The sequence below is a fragment of the Epinephelus moara genome, chromosome 2 (assembly GCF_006386435.1).
Source record: "Epinephelus moara isolate mb chromosome 2, YSFRI_EMoa_1.0, whole genome shotgun sequence".
Taxonomy (NCBI): domain Eukaryota; kingdom Metazoa; phylum Chordata; class Actinopteri; order Perciformes; family Serranidae; genus Epinephelus; species Epinephelus moara.
Genome location: NC_065507.1, coordinates 27360042 through 27381899, shown reverse-complemented (window position 1 = coordinate 27381899; position 21858 = coordinate 27360042). Strand labels below are relative to the sequence as shown.

Genomic DNA, 21858 nt, shown 5'->3' with positions numbered 1-21858 from the left:
TCCATATCTCTCGTTTATGTAGGCGGAAAAGTTTGAAGGCTCTGGACAACCCATTTTAGCCATTAAAGGGGCGAAGCTTTCAGACTACGGAGGCCGGTCCCTCTCTGCATCTTTCAGCAGCACCCTGATGATCAACCCAGACATCCCTGAGGCATATAAGCTCAGAGGCTGGTAAGTGTGCCTGAGGATCCTTGATAATGCAGTTCAGAAAATTGCTCATGTGTTCTAGCAATTGTATGCTCACGACAAAATGGGCTCAAAGCAGGTATAAAACGTGGTGTACATTTCAGGCCAGGAGGCTTATTCTTATTTATTTCACCCGCAGTGAGATAACTCCTTGCATGCAAGCATTACTGTTGAAATTGAAGAACTCGAAGGATTTAAATGGTTGTGAGAGTGCATGCTCTGATTCTCATTGTCAAGATTAGTTTTCCCCCATTAGCCGCAATGTGGGGGGTGGCTTCAATGAAGCATTACATATAAATGGAAATCATACTTAATCTGTGGAAATGCGTTTTTACTCCTCTAATCGCCTTTCCAGATGAAATGAAATCCAGACTAATTTCTGTGTGATTATGGTGATTGTAGCATTTCTTTTGCCTTGGTGTGTGTTTTGGTGTGGTTGTGTAGTGTGTACACTGTTCTGTAGTGTCTGTGTTCACTTGGAAACATAGGATTATGTGGAAATTAGACAAGATGTCTTTGTCTTTAAAATCAGAGTTGTTATCTGTGTACATGTAGTTATGTGTATTGCACCATATTTGATTTTATTAGAAGTAATACAGCCAAATGCAGAGTTGTAGGATCATACACAGACATGATAAAGACATGTGACTCTATTCCTTGAAGATTTTCTTTTGGCTTTTCTTGCAAAAGAATAGAAACATTTAAGACTCACGCTTTCATCTTTATTTGGCCTCACATGCTACTTCTTTGATTCCTCATTTTCTAAATTATCACCTCTCCCTGGTGTTCAACATGACCAAAAATAATCATGCACTGTGTGAATGCATTTTGCCAGAGGTAAAACGCATTTCTGTTGTTTGTGTAATCATTTTTCCAACAAAGGCATCTCCCTGTCAGTGTGCGATAACAAGGTTTATTGGGACAGGTTGGCAGATGATTGACAGATGAGGCAGTGCACTCGTGGACCGCAGCGGGGGTTGATACGTAACCTCGCTCCAGCACTGTGACACAGTGACTGATCTGTTCGTATAGATCCTACTTAAACAGGCGAGACCTGCCCCTCCTCTCTGACATGAAAGCAAATGTCTGTATTTGTGAGTGGAGATCTAATCGATTCCATCCAAAGAGTTTCATTTATTTACCTCCCAATGCCACTTCTGCACTGAGGAATAAAAGACGGTAAACACTTCAAGTTTATTTTGTGACCAGTCCAGTGCAGCCTCTTTTTCTGCTTTGACAAATTTGCCTGCAAGTATTTAAACATGTTCAGAGGAGCTGATCTGCATAATCAGAGCAGTGAAATGTGGCTCTGCTTTGCAGGTGAGAAAGAGGCAAATTATAGTATATGCTCAAATGTGCCTCTTTCATCGGTGTCTCGGCTCATACAGTAATTTCTTGATTCTTTTAGCACCAGCTTCCAGCTTGTCTGAATATATTTTCTTATTTTATTTTATTTCTCAGAATGCCAACTACTGTGAACTGCTGCTTTTTGTGATGGGTTTTTTATATGTGCGTCGTGATTGAAAGTCTTCTATTATCAGGGCCACTCCTGGGTCTTCTGCTTTCTTTTACCTGAACACCATTAAGTCCTAAATCACATTTCCTCATCCCTGCTGGAGCATAGGCTTTTAATACTTCCTGTGCTCTCTACTGTTTAATGACGGAAGGTTGTTCCCCATGTTCTCCTGTCACTTCTCACTTGGACAGCCAGAGATAATGATCCTTAAATTCCTCTGTTGCTTCATCCACCGCAGACGTGGAGTTTGCCCATGTGGGTCCTCTTTGGACAATGGGTTCCTGCAGGTTTGCAGCCATCCACTAATGAACAGTTTAAAAGTCACAGATGGATTGACTTGGATCGAGAGTAATGAGTCAGGTTTGGCTTCCTTCCAAGTGAAAGCCATGGCGAAGACGAGATCGTTATGCAGCATGTCTGAGGGCCGTGTCCCAGCCAGCCTCATGCTGTGAAGAGGATGGAGAGAATGGCCGCCTTAGTTATTTATCTTTTTGTTTTAAGGCTGCATCACAGAGATTATATCTAAAGATGATGACAATGGAAATTGTTAGTGTGTGTGTTTACTGGAAGACTGCCAGCTGTTTAATACATAATGTGTGTTTTGTTGTGCTGTTGATAAGTCTGGGTCTCAGGATGGAAGCCATCAACAAGTGTGTCCCCTAATTGTTCTGTAAACCAAGATGTGAATTATAGAAAACAGAACAAGGGAGCAAATCAATTAAACCCTGAATGAATCTTTTGATGATTATTTTTTAATCTTGCCCAGAAGAACCTAAAGCTCCCTCCGCCAAACAAAGATATGCCTTTACTGTACAGCCAAGGCTGCTGAAACATCATTGTTTTACTCATGCAGAGGCGTCTTAATTTGATTGTGTTTTGGCGCAGACCTTTGGGACTTCCTCAAATGAATAGTCTATCCTTGGTGGGCTATTGACTCGAACTGATGCAGAGTATTAGTGGTGCCGCTCAGCACTTTCCAGTGTGCTTATAAATAAAAATGCTGCACTAATTATCTTGATCTTGGGTTAATCTGGGATCTTAGTGCGTAGTTAGTGTGCACCTGCTGTGTGCCCTCACCTTCTTTTTGAGATTTATTGACACAGGCAGCCAACTTGAAATTAAACCAACACTAACATTCTTCTAGTGAGAATTAGTGTACAAATCTGACTTCATATTCACACTTTCATCCATCTAACTGTGAAAATGCAGTTGTCCATTAGGTGGCAACAGCACATTTAGAGATGGTCAGGCTGCCTTTTTCCATCCTGCCACTTTTCTGTTAACTACCTTTTGTCATGTTTATTCCCTGTCAACCGCAGACGTTAACCACATACTCATTTAGTCATACAAGTCCAAGCTGACATTTTCCGTGTCGTCCTTATCATGACTCCAGTATTTCCACATGTACAGGCCACAGCATATAGTTGTGGCAGTAATTATGTCAGCCCAGGAGCAAACAAGCTCTAACACAGTAGTTTAGTGAACACGATCCCTCAGTATTTAATTGACTTGTTATTTTACCCAAATGTTTTTCTGTGCTTTATTGATTTAAGAAAAAGCGGCAGAATTACTCGTGGAATTAGTGGTGTTGAGTTATTAGCTGAATTGAATTAGTAGCTGACTGACTGAATGTTTCAAACCAAATTTGATAGTGTCTCACAAAGCGAAGAATTCCTCTTTCGGTGGTATTGTGGCTTGTTTCTGTCACTATTGTCAAAGTAGCCTTGAACCAGGACACTCAAACTCATACAATTTATTGGCATACAGAGCTATTATATATATATATTGTAGCTTACAATATATTATGTTGTACTAAGTGTTAACAGAGCAAATGTGCAAAATTATTTGCTGGTTGCAGCTTCTCAGATGTGAGAATTAGTTGATTTCTTTGTCATGTATGATAGTCAACTGAATATTTATAGGTTTCAGAAAATGATTGATAGTTGCAGCCCTGTTTTTAAGTTTTTATTGACACTTTATATTGCTGCATATACCAACCAGGCATAGAGTAGGCATAGTGTTTTTCTTACTCAAAATAATCCAATGGAAACGACATTTTGGGTTGAAGAACTTAGAAAAGGTTTACAAAGATGTGAACTGTCGCCCTGTCTTGGAGAAATTAATAACTTGTCCATTATGATACCCATTGTTCATACAGAAATTAAAACACAGCAAAAATAGCAGGTTAGCAGAGTGTTCAGTTTGCCTTACTGCACATTTAAATTGTGTATTACCAGAAAAAAATACTCCAGCCTAGCAATAAATTTCTGTTCTGTTTTTCCGTGATATACTTACTGTGCAGCTCTGTATAGGACAAACTCATTAAAATTCAACTATTGTGACACAGCGGTGAGAGTCAGTCTACCAATGCATGCACAACTGTCCTGGGGTGCAGGAATGACATGTAAGTTAGATAGCTGTATTCTCGCTCTTTTATTCTGCAGTGTTCTTACACAAATGGTAATGCAGTTGCAGTCTGTGTGATCTGTCCATTACGAGGAGGAGGAGATTTTGCCAAAATAGGAATAAAGCAGAATAAACATTCGTCAACGTTTAAATTAAACTGTGTATGTGGTTTCATTTAAAGTAATTCTCCCAACCCCCCAGAGACCATTTGTACATCAATTACTTACCCAGTGTTGCATTGAATCTGTGTAGAAAGTGTTTTTCTGGCATGCCTCGGGTGAACAAAGAATCCAAAAACGTCAAATGTTGATGGATTGAAGTCATTGGGGACCACTTTTAACAACAGGGAAACTATATTACAACATCTGTGTACAATCACTTACACAACTTGTGCATTGAAATCCCAGTTTAATGTATTCAGTCGCATGCTCAGTACTTAACAATCAACAACTGCATCACCCATTAGTTTGTAAATGAATATTTTAATGTAGTTTTGCTGTTAAACATGGTCCCCCTTAACTTTCGTTCTCAGTTTTTGGATTCTTAGGCCAGTAATTTACTTTCTGCAAACAACGCGACCGCATCATGGCTGCCATGTGTGATCTGCAGTCGCTTGATGTGTTGGCCGCACATCTCAACACGAGGTACCGTGACGCGTAAGCGAGATGCAATATTGACATGACCACTAAAGGCACTTGTGCGAATGAACACGGTGACTGTGAGATCAGACTAGACGGAGTCGCTGTCGGAGCAATGGCGGAAACTTTTGAAGAGAGGCTGACAGACCTGGTGCAGAACTACCCGCAGCTCTATGATGTTTCCATGCTGTTACATAGTGACATAGTTCCTCTTCCTCATCAAGCATATCAAGGGCATCCAGGTTTGTTTACAACACCCGGCATGCATTACCCGATTTCGGGGTTTTATTTCTGTTGTCTGCCCCAAGTGGAGACCGCCAGTATTGTGCGTAGTGCTGCAGCAAGTATATACACAGACACGGCGCATTGTGTACGCGTACGTTCAATCAAGCGGCAAGTCTATTACAGCCCTTTGTTAACTGGAAATGCTAGGAAATGTTTTCTTCATAAGTTAAGTGCAGTAGTAGTAGTAGAGAAGTATTTCTCTATGTTACCGGTAGCTTAATGTTTGACTAGATGTCACTCACTTCAGATGAAGTGGCTAACACCATGTCACACACAGCATATAGTCATTGTGTTTGTGGCATGTTTGCCACTCGCAGCCCAGGCATTAGAGTCTTAGCCTGGAGCGAAGGACTCTGCTTACTGAGACTTTCCCATCATCCCCTCATGCCTCTTCCCTCTGACATGTCTCTGCTCCTGTTATGTCCTTGTTCATTGACACACTGACATTGGACATGTCTATGGCATGCACATGCATGTCAACATGCCAACATCCAGTCATCTATCTCAGTGTTCCTGCAGATAGTTTGTCTCACTGAAGCCTCGCTGCTCTAAACTGGGATCTTCCTGTTTCGAGTTGACTGTTGCACATTTTCTGCCAGGTCTAATTTGTCCTCTTTTTCTCTCCTTCATCATGATCACTGTCTACCGTGCCATTTTTGTTTCCGTTGCTCCTCGCCGCCTCTATGATAAAAACAGCAGCAGCTTTAAAACTGGATGCTGTCACGGTGGTATCTTGTGGAGTGTTTTACACTCCTTTTTGGTACCTGTCAAACCACATGTCCACAGCAGCCATGTAACTGTGAAGACTTACTAGTCTGCAGTCTTACCTTTTTAAAGTGTAATGGATTTTTAATCACCTTGGCTATGTTGTCACCACATTTGTCTCTTCTGTATATCATCTGTCTTTGGAGAGATGTTGAGCAATGACAGTAAATGTTATCTCCATTTTGTCCAGTTTGATTTGTCGCCATATCTTTTACAAGTTTCTAACTGGGTGCAGGCACAATTAAAGCAAAGCAGTGCAGGTATACTCGTGAGAAATGTGGTGCCACCGTAAAGAATTGCTCACATTTGTCAATGGGTGTGGGAAATTGGCAGCCTCTGCGTTGCTCTGGCCACAGTCTGAAGCGTTAATGGGGATATTTTCAATTAGTCATGCCTCCAGGAGCAAGGCATGCTCTCGCCGTATTTACAACCCGACCTCCCCATTGTGCGCCACTCTGCCTTGTGGCCAACAGATTAGTAAGCTCTATTGATCTCTGTGACCATTTAAACTGTTATCCCCTCCCCCCCCCCCCACTGCATGTTACCTCCACCCATCTTTCTTCTACTCCTACCCTGCCTTCCCTCTTCTTCTTCCTGTTGTCTTCTCTGAATTACCGGGAACATTGGACGAAAATGGGTTTCTGATATCACCGTAACAGCCCTGACCCTGGCTAGCTCATCTGTCCCTCTGCTGTTGATTCATTTCACAAACCTCTCAGCCTGCCCTACGCTCAGCTGAGCCATCCTTGCTTTGACAAACACAAATGGATGCTCTGCCTAGAACAAGATTTTTTTTTTTTTTAAGCTAACTGTTAAATGGACAGCCTGCAATCTGTTGACAGCAATGTGAACAGCAGAGTATTGTGTCTCCAGCTTTGGTTTGGATGTATTAAAATGGATAAAGCTGCAATCCAAAAGCAGGCCTCAGCATACCAACATTATGGATCTCTCAAGTGGAAGTACAGCTTTCCTAAACTTTTGTAATATATATAAATTTGGTGATAAAACAGATGCATAGCAGGATTTTAATGAAAAACAACAAAGATTCACGCCGGAGTAATCCCTCTCAATCATCACTTATGACAATCTGGAAGTATGTAGCGGTGTATGTTTCTGCAGAGACTCTGCCTTCTGCCTGTATTTTCTCCTCTTTTTTTTTTATGGGTTTCTGTGTTCAGGTCAGGACATTTATGGGCGTGTTCCCCCAAAGCACTCCGATGAAGTCGGGGCTATATAAAAAGGTATATATAAAAAGGTAGCAACCAGGTGCCAGACCGTAAGCAACAGGCACCCAAGAGACACACGATGAAAAAATGCAAATATAGTGAGGTGAAATGCCAGGCGAGAGTCAACCTGGGCTTGGCTTTTACCTTCACTTTCACTTGCGAGTGTGTTTACAAACAGTTACTGACAATCTTGCATAGTATACCTTTAAACTAAAATCTTGGTCAGTCAGATAAAACAAAAGGAACTGTAAAAATTATGGTGCACATTTTTCTTTTCCTTTTTTTCCTTCCATTTTCTACTATTTTCCAATATTTTATGGACTAAATAATGAATCAAGGAAATAGCTGACATATTAATATATATAGAATATAATCGTCGATTGCAGTCCTACAAATATTCATGGTTCACTGTGACTTAACACAAATCAGCACTGACTGGTATTTGTTCTCTTTCACATAGGTATGACAAGGAGGGCCACGCCATGGATGGACAGTCCCTGACAGAGGTGAAAGGCAGCGGGGGAGGACTCATCAACTGGAAGACTCTGTCTGACGTTAAGACGGAGCACCTGGGACACGGAGACAAGGTACACACGTGCTCGGCTTTGCCTTGATGCACTCAAACATTCCAGATATGGTAACCCCAGACACATTGTTATTCAAGGATGATTCTTTGAAGATATTCAAGGACAAACTGAAAGACCGGCGTTGAATCCCAAACAACAAATATGAAAGTGCTCACAGTCAAGCTGCATTTGTTATTTAAAACCCGCGGTACACATTGCATGTCTGTATAGTGTCGCTACAGTGTAACCTTGTCACTCGTAGCTCTGCTTTTGCAGAGGTGCTTTTAGCTGAGAGTCAGCGTGATGAATCTTCATAATCACTGACTCATAAAATCACTGCACCACCAGGTATGTGTGCTTAATCCCACTGTATCGCGGGTGTCCTCTCACAGTCTTGGTGTATGTTCACGGTGAAAGCCACATTTATCTCCGGTATTGATTACTAAGATTACATAAGCTCTTTTCCTTGCCCTCTGTAATGAAATTACTGCCCTGAGATAAGTAAAGTAATATATGTTCTTTAATTTCCCCCCTTTTTTCATTTTTACTGTTGAGGGAAATTAAGCTCAGAGAAGTGTATAAATTGTGCAGAGCGGATAATGTGACCTGTGCAGAGATCTTAACTTTTGTAATTTAACATCGTTTAACATGCTCTGCACATTAGTAATCATCACAGTATGATGATAATATCCCATTAAGCCTATAGGACAATTAATAGATGCAAGCAATTATGATAGGGCACCAAGAGACTCAAGAAGAACAGTTTTGCTCTATTGTCTGTTTGGAGGCTCAAAGTATTAATTCCTTAGAAAACACAGAGAAATGCAAAAATACATGGATTAAGCCAAAGCAGCAGTTAGTTGTTAATCTCAATTAAGTGAGAAATATGTTTTGGTGAATGATTTGTATGCGGTGGTGAAACTGCATGTGTTTGTGTGCTGCCGGAGGCTGTGAGTGAACCTGTCCTACTTGTGGTGCCCTCATAATTCTCTCTTCTACGGCCACAAGTGCAGGATTCCCAGTCACAGATAGTAAATGGCTTATTGCTCCTCCTTATGCCTCTTAGTAAAGCCACTTCAGCTATTCTATCATCTAGAGGCCTACAATGCAGCTTAAGCAGCCCCATCTATTTTTTTTCTAACCCCAAATCCTGACTGTAACCGTTAGCCCCCTGTCAGGTGGAGGGCTTCTCCTGGCATTAGCTCCCCGCTGTTCAGGAGGAAAGGTTTGACCCTGGGCTATAGAGGCTCTTGCTCCGCCTCAGCATGGCGTGTGATGAGGCCCAGTACTGACAAAGGAGCTGAGCCAAGGCCATCCTCAACCCCTCTGAGACATCCCATACGCAGGGGCATGGGGGTCAGACCTCTCAAGACCCCCCCTCCCTCCCCTAGCCAAAGTCTGTTGCAATTAATTGTGCCTGTCACAAAGTCTTTGTGTCATAATCTCAAGTTTCCACATTGCTCCTGTGCCCTTTCTGACAGTAAGTGGTCACCCTCCTCTTGTTGTCTTGACACCGCATTTGTAAAGGCCTATGACAGTGGCGAGAAACAAGGTCTTCTGTCATCTTCCCACTGTGGCAGCCCCGGTCAGTCACACACTAATTGAAGAGGTATTTACTTGATTAATTGCACCTCTTTTGGAAAAGCAGCAGAGGTTGATGTCTGGGTTGTTTTTTGTAAATCAAAACAGTAATTAAAAAAGCATAGCCAGCGGCTCCTGGTGTTGGAACAGGATGATTTTCTCTTATTTTGTTGCTGTCACTTACCACCCTCTTAAAGGCCTTTTGTTTATCCAAAATGACATGGAATATCAATTGTCCTGTTTTGGAAGTTAATGGGGGTTGAATGTCTTTGGCATACTAATACAGTGGTCAGTGTTTGGAGAAGAGAAGGGGAAAGAATTCAATTTCATTGCACTTTCAGGAGATGTTCTATTTTGAATACATGTTTTTTCTTGTTTATTTGTTTAGCAAATGTTAGAAACATAAGTAGAAGGTTCTATAGAGCTCAGTGAGTGCACCACTCAGCAAAGAAATCTTTTGCAGGATGTCCAGGTCATGGAAATGTTTTAATGATGTTTTATAATTTTTCAAAATATACCAGTTTTCTTTTATTACAATCCTTGGAGGAACTAATTACAGATGACTGTGACCTAAAGCATCTCTTCACAGTAAAGATAATTGCATTTACATAGTGGCATTAATGATTGTTTAATGTATTTAGATATTATGGCACCAAGCTGGCAGGCCTGTTGCCCTGCTCCTTGACCCTGAACAGGCACCTTTAGTCTTTTATCAAAGCAGCAGAGGCCTCGTCTCCTCTCTGTTGTCACAGCCAATGCTGAGGTTAGTGGGAGGGGGAGACACTGTCCAAAACAATTAGCTGTTAGGGTGCAACAGCTATGTGTCGTGTGCAGAAGGGGTGAGCTGCATTAGGAAAACTTTTCCAGAGGGAGAGGGGTAATGTGACTCATCTGCTAACATGCTGAAACTTTTCACCCCGTCATTACAGCACATCCAAAGCTGCTTCAGTATGCATCTACCAATCCAATATGAAATTTGTGTCTTTCAGTTGGTTGTTTTCTGTGCCGATGATTTCTGAAGGCTGTTTATGTGGAGCAGGTTTAAAAGTTTGCCTCCTCGCCACAAACACTATCTCAATGGTTTGCATTTGTGTCAGAGCCATTAGGATTCTGGTTGAGAGTGTAACTTGAGCTACTGCTACACAAATGTTGCTTCCTGACTCTTCACATTCACCTCTATATGCTCCTTAAAATATCATCTTAATGTTAATTTCATGCTGTTTTATTCCTGGTTTTCAACCGTCATATTTAACATATAAAACACAAAGGTCGGGAGAGAGGGGGAAGACATCGAGTAAGAAGCACATTCCAGTAACATTATGCAGCACTGAACTTTTGTTTACATGAATATTTGTTTGTTTATATTCCCTTTTTAGGCAGACTACTACACCTGCACAGCTACCATAGTGTACCTGCGCAAGGAAAACTGCCTTTACCAGGCCTGTCCCAGCCAAGACTGCAACAAAAAAGTGGTCGACCAACAGAATGGCATGTTCCGCTGCGAAAAGTGTGACAAAGAGTTCCCCAACTTCAAGTACCGCCTCATTCTTTCTGTAAGTGACTCAGCGCCGGCTGCCCAAAAACTTCTGATTCTTTTCAGCTGTGGCACACATGCACTCACACACAAGCATATATGCTAATGCACATATCTGAAACGCCTGTTCTTCCTGCTAAGTCTTGAGCAGATGCCTCTGCTGAGGCTATGCGCAACATCCTCCTAGTCCTTCACATAGCCCCGTCTTTCTTTTCCCCCAACTTACTGTCCTTATTCTGTCTCCCGGGCTCAAGCCCCTCTCTCCCCTTATGGCCCGTCCCCTTTGGTTCAGCATTTCCCCGGTCTGCTCTTTGCAGTTAAATTTAGAGACATTTCAAGCCAACTCGACTGTTTCTGTGACACATGGTAATGAGGGCTAATTTTAGATTTTACACTTGTCTTTAAATCAGAGCTATTTTGGGATAATTGCTGCAGCTTTCCATACTGTGCTTTAAGTCATTTTAGAGAAAGTTCAGGGAGGAACGCAAATACGTGCCCTTTTTTTTTTTTGTCAGCTCGTTTGCAACACAAACATTATTTGGAAAGAACAAATAACATTAAACACAAAAGCTCACTTAGTCAGCAACAGAGCAATTGCAGCCAGGCATCTGAAATAGGCATTTTTTGTTTTGTACCACTCACCAGTCGACATATTGTTATTCTTCACAAGCTGTAGTATAAGCTGTGAATTTGCCTTCCCTGTATGTATCACGAGAACACAGTGACTCTGCTTGCATTGCCAGGCTTCCCAGCAGGATATAGGCTAATTAGAGGAAGTAATGATTTCTTAAGAGTAGGGAGATGTGTTAGGTTAACATACCACATTAAGCATCTAGCAAATACAACATTTAAACACGAGTACATTGATCTATACTTGTGTATATACATCTGACTGTTCTACCCATTTATTTCCCCTTTGTTTTCGTTATAATTCTACAGGCCAACATTGCAGATTACGCGGACAACCAGTGGGTGACTTGCTTCCAGGAGAGTGCAGAGGCCATCCTGGGCCAGAACGCAGCTTACCTGGGGCAGCTCAAGGACTCGGTGAGACTTCCCTTCCTGAATATAATACTGGCCTCAGGAAATGGCGAGGGCACAAGCTAAACCTCAGGCTTTGTTACTGCCAAGAATGCATACACACTCACACTCACACACACACACACACACACACACACACACACACACACACACCCCTGCGTAGACAAACCTGTGATAAAGAAACCTACTGAGCTTTCTTTCTTCCAGGCACAATTAGAAAATCACAGGAGTTGTTTTTCACTGTTCAGTTATCAGACACTTACTTTATTTTGCACTTGAAACTGTGATGAAACCAACTTTTGATTAAACCAATGTGCGTACCTATTGAAATTGAGCCAATCAAATGTTTCTCATTTTCAGAACGAAGCCGCCTTCGACGAGGTCTTCCAACAAGCCAACTTCAACACTTTTGTCTTCCAAAGCAGAGTGAAGCTAGAAACATATAACGTAAGTGAAACAGGAACGGTAATTAGTCTGATAAAATGTCTAGCGGTTTGGTGCCATCATAGCGTTCTTTGTAGACAAACGTATTGCTGTAACAAAATAGAAAATGTGCCCATTACTGAGACTGGGAGGGAAAAAAACAAAACTGCCTCAATCCCATGAACCACCATCGTTCCTTTGTAAGCTTAAAATGCATAGCACAGAAACAGGTCCTTTATCTTTAAGCTGTTTGTGTTTTTCTTCCTTGATAGTTTTCCTATTCATTAACACAACTACCCTGCTTTCATTTTGACTGGCAGAGCCATGTCTAAAAACACTCTTAAGTGTTTGTCCGAGAATGCTGCTCATTTTCAGTGGCTTTGTGAAGGGTGCACGCACAGATTAGTCGCGGTCACTATTTCCTGTAGGCCACACAGATAGAGGTTTGTTTTGAGGGAAGCACATAAAAGAATTGATTGGGCTGGGACTCTGAGCAGGAAGTCTGGAGCCGAGCCAGAGGCTGCATCCGCCTTCAGCCCACAGAAGAGGCCACTGTGTCTGTCACATTCAGCGCAGCCTCCTAACTGCCAATGGCACTGCTACAAGCATGTATTGGCTGCTGCCTCCAGACCCCATATTCTTTCGACAGAGACACCTGCAACCCCTCTTTCAGTTTATTTTCTCCTTCTCAGTGCTACAAGCCAGCCATTGTGCTGTGCTCTCACATGTTGTCATGGGCACAATGTTGTGTGTGCTTGATGTTGGACAAAGCAAGTTAATGACACCCCATCCACTCTGTTGAATCATAGTGAGACTTAAGTTTCGACTGAAACTCTGTAACAGAGTCTGTCAGAACATTTGAAGGTCTCCCTGGCTCATTTTGGGAAGGTGGACATCAGATTTTTAGACTTGTGCATACATATCCAGCTGAAACAAGGTTAGTTGCTCAAATGAATATTTTGATAATCAATTGTTCAAGCTGTAAAGTGTGACGTTTAGCTGCTGTTGTTTCCCGTTTTGTCTCATTGAACATGTCTGGGTTTTGGACTGTCAGTCAGACGAAGCAAGCATTTTGAGGACATCAAAAAGTGAAGGGCATTTTCACAATTTATGACATTTTAATGACTAAATTATTAATTGTAAATAGATCAGTCAATAGTAAAAATAATCGTCAGTTGCAGCCCTATACAATATATTACCTACAGCTAAGTGTAGATGCAATCACTGTGATGTCATGCTAACAAGAGTCACTTCCAGGCAGACAACTGGCAATTGATTGCAGTCTCAGAGATATGTGAACTAAAACGTTTTAAGATACATAGTTCAACATGATGGTCCGACCTATGTCATGTTTGTGCTGTGCTTATTTTATGTACTGTGTTGCTTTGCTAGCATTTTTGATAAACCAAATCTACTGGCATGGAAGCCAAGCCATGCACTGCTATGGATGGTGGCTGTAGCAAAACAAGTTATCATAACCTAAAAAGACCCACCGAAAAAAATTAAGTGTGCACTTTACTTGGAACATTTTCACTGCTAACCTTACACACGACTGTTTCTGTTAAAAGAGTTAATTCAATTGAGATAGCTGCTTCAGTTTCCTGGTGGCAAGGGCTGTTCAACAGCAAGGTAGAGCGGTGAAAATGTTGCTGTAGCTAACAACTTGTTAACGACTCTGCAATTGTTATAATGAATGATCAAGATATAGTGGATCTTAGTATAAAAGTCAAATTAAAGTATTAGTATACTCTATCAGTTGTTGCTCGACATCACACTGAACAAAAACTCAGATGAGATTGACTTCTTTAATAAGGAAAACCAAGACACTGTTGAAGGAGCCTAGCGTCCCATTAAGGATCAAAACTACATTCAAGTCCAATTAATGTCATTCTCACATCAGATTTCTCAAATACATGAGCATAAAGCCTTTTAAGGATAAATGTGGGATGCCACTGAGAACCAAAAGCTTTGCCACTTGATACAGTTTTCTTGCTATTAAACTAAAACCCTCTCTGATTAATCACAGTGTATCCATCAAAACAAGCCTGATGCATCATGTAATTATTTTCACACAAATCAATATCAAATTAGTACTCTGGGGTTCAAAATATTTATCACTTTGATATTCTGTTTAGATGATTGTGTTATAACTTAAAATGTCAGATGAATGATTTTATAATATACATGTGTTGCCACTGTCAGAAAGCAATCTTTTAAATATTACCACTCAGTACTCGACTCCTTGACAGTCTTAAATCTTTAACTTGCTTGACAGCACGAATGTGCGCTTGCGGCTATGATATCCAAACTGCTGTGCTGTTATTAAGTTCTTATTGTCCCTGTAGGCTGTGTCTAGACATTGTAACTGATTTAAGTGTCTCAAAAGGATGACACTGATGAAAAAGCTGATATTGAACATTTAAGGCTTTTCATTGCACCACTGGCCCAGTCTTGACCACTGCAGGCCCTCAAATCAGAGTCAGCTGATATTTTCTCATTTCACCCTTATAAATCCTGTCTCACCAATCACATGATGAAGTCTGGTACATTATTCTGGGGCGTCAGTGCAGTCCTACACTCCTACTGGTTTTCTTTTCCACCAAATATCAACTGCACTTGACCAGTTGTCTGGGGCTGGGTAAAAAACGCTGGTTGAGGCATTTTCAAGTGCTGCTGTGTGAGTGCCTGTGCCAGTTTTCAGTCAGCTCTTCATCCCTGCTGCACTTGTTTATCGGCAGTATAGGGAATAAAATGTTTTGTTTTGAAAGTATGAAATGGTTACTTTCCTTGGCTGTTGTTTGTCTTAAGTGTCCCTGGCAAGTTTAAAGCTGTTAGAAAAAGGTCACCGTGGAGCAAATTTATGTGTGTTGCTCCTCTCGCGCTCATGTGTGCACACAGTCGCAGCGGTGGCTGTAGGAAGGCCAGCACAGGTTGTCCAAGTGTGGATCAACACCCAACTTGGCTGTGTGATGCTAGCTGCTAACATCACACACACCTCGTCTTATTCACCCACTCATCAACTGCACCCATAGTTCTAACATTGCTGTCAGTGTGTATGGTGGATGTAGGATATCACCAAAACACTGTTAAAATGTCTTGTTCAGAATTCAGCTTTTTCTTTAAGCTAAGCACGAGGTCATTGTCAGTCAGTGGAGGAAGAAAAACCCTGCTGTTATTGCATTATTGTGATGTAATGTCATTTGGTTTGGGATTTGAAAATTCCAGGAGATGTTGTATTTCCATAGAGCCGGTATTAAATTTCAAGGCTGCAACACTGGTCAGAAGGGAGAATAAATGTGTGTTTTTAAGCAGAGAGAGCTGTGCACATCTGTTGGACTCCTTAATTAAACTTGTTTAAACAAAATCAAGGGACAGATATGCTTTGATTAACATCATGTTTCAATCGCAAATCTGACGGATGTAGAAAAGTGGCTGGCAGGACATTGATGTGCAGGTATTCACTAGGGCTTCACCTTTAAAGGTCTAGTGTGTAGGATTTAGTGGAATCTGATGGTGAGGTTGCAAAACTTGGCATATCTTGTGTGTGCCGAGCGTGTGGAACTACATATGTGTAGATACAAAGATATAAACAGGTCAATCAGCTAATCTTAGTTTCAAGTGATAATACACAAATGAAAACTAATGAATATTATATACCATTTCTGTCAAGATGGGCCCCAAAATCCTACGCACTGAACCTTTTAAAGATGCCCAGAACTAAGTCACACTCCCTGTGTGTGTTGTAATCCTGAGCTTCTCCATTCTTTGTTTTGGTAGCTGGCAATCCCGGCCATAAATGTCTTGCCTGCACACAGTTCTCACCTCTGTCATAAGCAAACATGGAGGTGGCTGGGCCTAAATAATGGTAGCTAGCCAGGCAAACAGTGCTAACAGCGCTCATAGTTCTAACAATGGCAACAATACTGACAGAGCTAACAGTGTTAACGTCTGGGTGAAACTGGAGGGTGGGCATTACACTTCTTACACTTTATCAGTGGTAACCGCTGTATGGGTGCAGTGCAGAGTGGCGGCAATTAGCTTGTGAGTGGGTTACACAGACAGTGACTCACACACACTAAATGCACATGTAGCAGGCCAGCTACCTAAACAAAGAACAGAGAAGCTCAGTATCACACACACACACACACACACACACACACACACACACACACACACACACACACACACACAGGGAGTGTGACTTAATTGTCTGCTCAGGACGCCATAACTTCACTATATCTTTACATAACAAAGAGTTGTTTGCTGCTGTATTAATACTAAAAGTCTCATATAACCTTTAAAGATATTACATTTTAGTCTTCAGCATTGATGATTGCATTCAAGGCACAGAGTATCCCTTTTCTTGAAAGTTAAATCCCTGGTGACCTTTAAGAAACCCAGACGGTCGTTTAACAACACTTAAGGGTGCCCATGGAGTTTTCCTTGTAAACAAAGTTTCTGTTTATATTCAGTGTTACAGGGTACCTTTAACCAATGCTGTGAAGATATTTCCATAATTCTCAAAGATATTTCTGTCCATCTGGATTGACATGTATTCCTTCTACTGCACAACAAAGAGGCTTTCTAACCTGTTTCTCATGTTGCACCCGTTTCCCAACACATGCCAAGATAGAAGCCAAAAGTGACATATTCATTTTGCACAATGCATTTCCAAAGTTTTATTATCACATTCATTTATCTCTATTGATGTGTAGCATGACAGTTCATTCTACTAAATGTCAAACTATAATGATGAAGTTTTCCATTATTTTATATTTTTGTATGTAATGTGCCCATATTTCTCTTGCATCACACAAAACAAGCAGCGAGATTTATAACGGTCTCTTCTGAGGAACTGTGGGCTCTAGTCCAAAGGAAGATGATTTACATTTCACCCACTTCAAGCTGCAGAGGATTAATGGTGACGAAATGAGTGTAACCTCTGTTTAAATGCAGAGAATAATGGGCCTGGTAGAAATGACCTTCCCATGTCTAGACAGCTGTGGAGGTGGTTATGGCTTTAAAAGCTGCCTCTTTTTTTTGTGAAACATTCATCTGAATGCCAACACAATTCAGATGCCCAGACCAAACGTGTCACATTAACCCAGTTTGTCATGAGGGAAGGAAAGATGCCTATATATAGCATGTTTGCAATAGATGTGCAGATGGATGGTGTCTCAATATATGTAATAGACCTTGGAGTCTAGTCTATGATTCAAAATCTAAATGAATAAGTAATTTTACACACAGTATAAATGTTGGAAAAATCACCTGTATTAACATGATATGCAAACATGATTTCACTGCAAGTTATTGTGTGCACTGGGGATGTCAGCGGTTAACCACAGAGAATATTTTTGACACGTCTGTATATTGGTTAATTTCTAGTAATAAGACGACGAATAGTAGTAGTCGCATTAAAAAATCGATTTTTCAAAAATAAAACGACTATTCGAAATTTGAAAATGGTGACCCATCCATACTGCATTGCACACCACCTGAATCTGGTTGGAACTAGCTAGTGGCTCTACTCTTTTGTCACATACCGCTAGTACCACCATCCCGACCTAACAGTGTTGCCATGGAAACATTGTGCCCACAATCTAGTCTCCTCCTAGGTCGCCCCAGTGAGTAAGCAGCTCAGTTTTAAGACACAAACCCCCCTTTAGTTTCGAACTAGTTAGTTTAGAACTCATACCTCTGTTAGCACCGTTCTCAGTGGTGCTAACATACGGTAGATGACAATGTAAAAGGGGTTTTGCAGCTAAAAACGAAGCTGCTTACTTACCGGGGTGATCTGGGAAAGACCCATAGGTCACCATGTTTCTGTAGCAACACTGTTCTGGTTAGGAGCAGTATTTGTCAATAAGCGGTGGTGCTAGTTCGGTCTCACCCAGCCTTGGTGGATTGTGGTGCCGAATGGCAAATGCTAACGATAGCTAACCAATGGAGACCAGGGGGTTGGGCGATGAGCACTATGTTTCCACATGTTAGCATGGCTAGCTGTCTGTCAGTCAGCAAAGCCAACCGAAAATGAAGTAGAAGATATTTACATCACAAAACAGTAAAATTTCACCCCCTCTAAATGGATAGAGCTTTGAAATGCAACGCTAAAGCTCACACTGAGTCAGTTAGTGCTGGCCTCTTGTATTTCACTTCAGAAATGGTAGTCAGGCTGTTTTAAAGCAAGATTAACCAAACGTGTACAGTGGGAGTGGGAATAATGTTGGGTTCCTCCTAAACTACTTTAGCTTTGTTCGGTCCAGCGATGACACACTGAAATTGGTACACTAATTTTTAAGCAAGTATTATAAGTCATAAATGTGTTTTTTTTGTTGTTGTGTGTGTGACAGGATGAATCCAGGATCAAGGCCACAGTGATGGCAGTGAAGCCTGTTGACCATAAGGACTACAGCAAGAGGTTGATCATGAACATAAGAAAACTGGCTGCTGTGTAGGAACTTAACATCTATGCCAAGTATCTGGATTTTGCTTTCTTCAGCGAGTTTTCCTTTGTTTCTGTACAGTCAACAAACAGCTCTAAATGTATGACAAAGTTTAGCTTACAAAGCTTTTGTGTTTGTGTTTGTTTTTTACTTTCCTGTGAATAATAATATCCCTGTAAATGAGTTACCCTCGGACTCTTGTACTTGTAACTGTTCACCTTTCCTTGTGAAATTATGTTGGAGGTCTGAGTCTTTTTTGTTGGTGAACATAGCGGACACAGATTTTTTTTGTTCTCTTTTGATGTTATTTGGGGGAAGCAGAGCAGAGAGTGGGTCAGTAAGCCACTAAAGAAATCATCACTGTTTCTGTCTTAAGTCAGCCAGTTGTTCCTGTACTGCGGTCATGTGGGGGTGGTGGCTGCTTTAAGCAGAAGCCCAGTACAGTAGCTAGCACTCTTTTCACTTTCTGACGTGCACTCAAAACGGCTGGGCTGGACCTGCACATCCCTGATAAGACCGTTTACTCTCCCACTCTCTTTTTTTGCTTCATCCCTCACATACCTGCAAACATAAGCACATATACACATGCACAGTGCAGACCTAATGGGAAATGTACTGCAGTCTGTTTAAGTAGATAAAAGGTGTTTTCATTGCCTGGAACTGTTTCATGTGTTCTGTAATTCAGTTTTTCTGTGATAATTGTAAGAATAAAGATGTTTGTGATCACACTATTGTCTGTTTTACAATGGATACTTTGTTCTTCTTATTAATTGAAATTCAAAAAAAACATTGATGTGTTAATATGTTGAGCTAACACAGCTATCCCTGACGGCACCTGAGCCTAACCTGTGCCTATTACAAGTAAAACGAAAACATCTCGATCCTTTTTTTTTTTTTTTATGAGTTGCACTATATGTAGGGGATTTATTCAAGGGCTGCCACACAATGCCCTCTATCTCCTCAGGTTTTGCTCAGATGTGCAACAGATTCCCCCGCAAACCTGACTTTCATGTTGTATTAAAGCAGAACATCAGTGAGGCTGCACCTCCCCATTTCTCTTAAGATAACATCTCGTTTCTGCTGAGCGCTGCATCTGTTGCCTGTAGTGTGCTGAGATGGATTAAACCTGTCTTGAAATGGTAAGGAAAGGTAAGTTTGACTTATTTATTTTATTTTGCCAGCTACGCTTGGAGATATTGATGCGAGTTTGCCTGTGATCGCCTCCCTATATCTCACAGCAGGAGCTGTTTGGTTATTTTAACTATTAATGTGCTTCCTCTACGTCATCCTAGATGTTGCAATACATCTTAGATCTTTAATAACGCCGCAATACAGTTAATGTGGTGGGTGGTGTCAAAGGATGCCAGTGATACCTCACCATATTCCTCTCTGAAAACACCCAGTTTATCACACAGCACTGGCAGAAAGGGCCTGGTTGGACTTGGTGGCTCTTTAACCATCTGAACTGAAACATTTTATTCCATGACACACTGCTGATGGGGGAAAAAAGGCTGCACTTCTGCTGGGGTAAATATCACTTCTCTGCCCTTATCTACATCCGATATCCCATCAGCTTCTACAACAGGAAACCGTAACTACGAATCAAGCCTCAACTCAAGCGAAGTAGCTTGATAATCCAATTCTCACACCTGTTTTGTAATTTTGATTAAGATGATTACACGCTTCTAGTTAAGTGAAAAATTAGATTGTAATGCATTTATAATTGATTTTCCCGCCTGTTGGAATGAGATTGGCTGACTAACTGGACTGAATTACGCCTGTTGCTCAGGAATAGTTTGCCCTTGCTGTTTTTATTAGCAGTAGACGAGCATGCCTAAATGGAATTGTCACACAACGTGATTATAATCTGAGGTGGCACTCTGCTGGGGTCACGGATTTGTTTTCATCTCATCACCATCTACAGCACACTGAAAATGTAAACTTATGTTCATTAAAACCAATTCTAATGCAAGTTGCAAGCGAATGTCTTAATAATTGATGGTTGTCAGATATTAAAGAAAAAGAAAAACTGTGCTGGATGTCAACAATTAAAAGCAATCCAAGGGATAATTGCACTATGATATTTTTCTGTTATTGAATTTCTGACAGTTGTAAACACATGAAATATATTCTCTTCACTTGTGTGCTATGAGTAGAGATCCAGCAAAGTTGCCCTTTTCTTTTTAGATTCCCTGAAGTCAGTCTTAATGATGTGCTGGGTGAACTTGTTTTTGTCATTGTGTAACACATCTGTAAATTAGTTAATAAACATTATGCATCTAATCAGTGTGACACAATTACTTTGTTTTGTTCTTTATTTTTCTTAAGGTCAGCTAATTCTATTTTGACATCTCACTGTTTCTTTGCCATAACATACTTCATGATAGCTAAATAAAATCTGACAACCTTGTGAATGATGACTCATCCATCAATTAAAGAAGTGTTTCATGGCTGGGAAAATGATCTTTTTAAAAAACTAGGATGTCTATGCGGAAGAATGATGCAAAAACTTTTGAGATTGGTGCTACATGACCAGAGAAAAAAAAGAGGAAAAGGGCTGTGGCATTCGCTTTAACTCAAAAGGTAGAAAACCTACAGCTACCAGAATGCAATCTGGTCTGCACTTTCTGAAAGGCTCGGAACATGGGGGATGATTGATTCGTTTCACTGAGGCGTCCAAAGTTCAAAATATATTCAGAAAGATATGGGTGAGAATTAAATTTTGCAATTTCTAAAAAGATCCTTAATAAAAGACCAAAAACAAATGCATTATTTATAAAAATGTTCTATTGTATATCCGCTGACATTCATTCAGGGCCGTCACAACCGGACACGCAAACTAGGCAATTGCCTAGGGCCCCGAGCTGGAAGGGGGCCCCCAGAGACGGCTGACATTGGTCCATATCAATGACAATATGATGGAACCCCTATAGACAACACGTTGGAATCCCCCCTAATGGGGCCCCCTACTAGCTGCTGCTTGCGAGTGGCTAAGTAGGGTGACCAGACGTCCCGCATTGTGCAGGACTGCACAGCATTTCTGTCTCTTTTTACGCGTCACACAAATTGAGACCATGTCCTGCATGATTGGTTGCCACCCGCGCTAGCATTGCTGGAGTACTGTAGTACTACGGTACCTCACGGTACCACTACTGTGGGATAAGTTCAAAGTCCAATCGCAAGAGGGTGAGTGTCCATGTGGCGTCCAATAACGGCGCGCGCTGGCCACCTGGCACTCAATATGC

The 21858-nt window shown here is 41.2% G+C and overlaps 1 protein-coding gene across 1 annotated transcript in view; it reads left to right on the top strand.

The window, feature by feature from the left end:
* The window catches only part of rpa1 (replication protein A1), a 35131-nt gene extending 15789 nt beyond the window's left edge, over positions 1–19342 (top strand). The window contains exons 12-17 of the mRNA XM_050060132.1: positions 23–171; positions 7483–7609; positions 10546–10722; positions 11643–11750; positions 12105–12191; positions 18521–19342. Of these exons, the coding sequence (XP_049916089.1) occupies positions 23–171; positions 7483–7609; positions 10546–10722; positions 11643–11750; positions 12105–12191; positions 18521–18625 (753 nt within the window). The 3' untranslated portion in view covers positions 18626–19342. The remainder of the gene's footprint in view (positions 1–22; positions 172–7482; positions 7610–10545; positions 10723–11642; positions 11751–12104; positions 12192–18520) is intronic.
* Positions 19343–21858: the final 2516 nt, after the last annotated feature.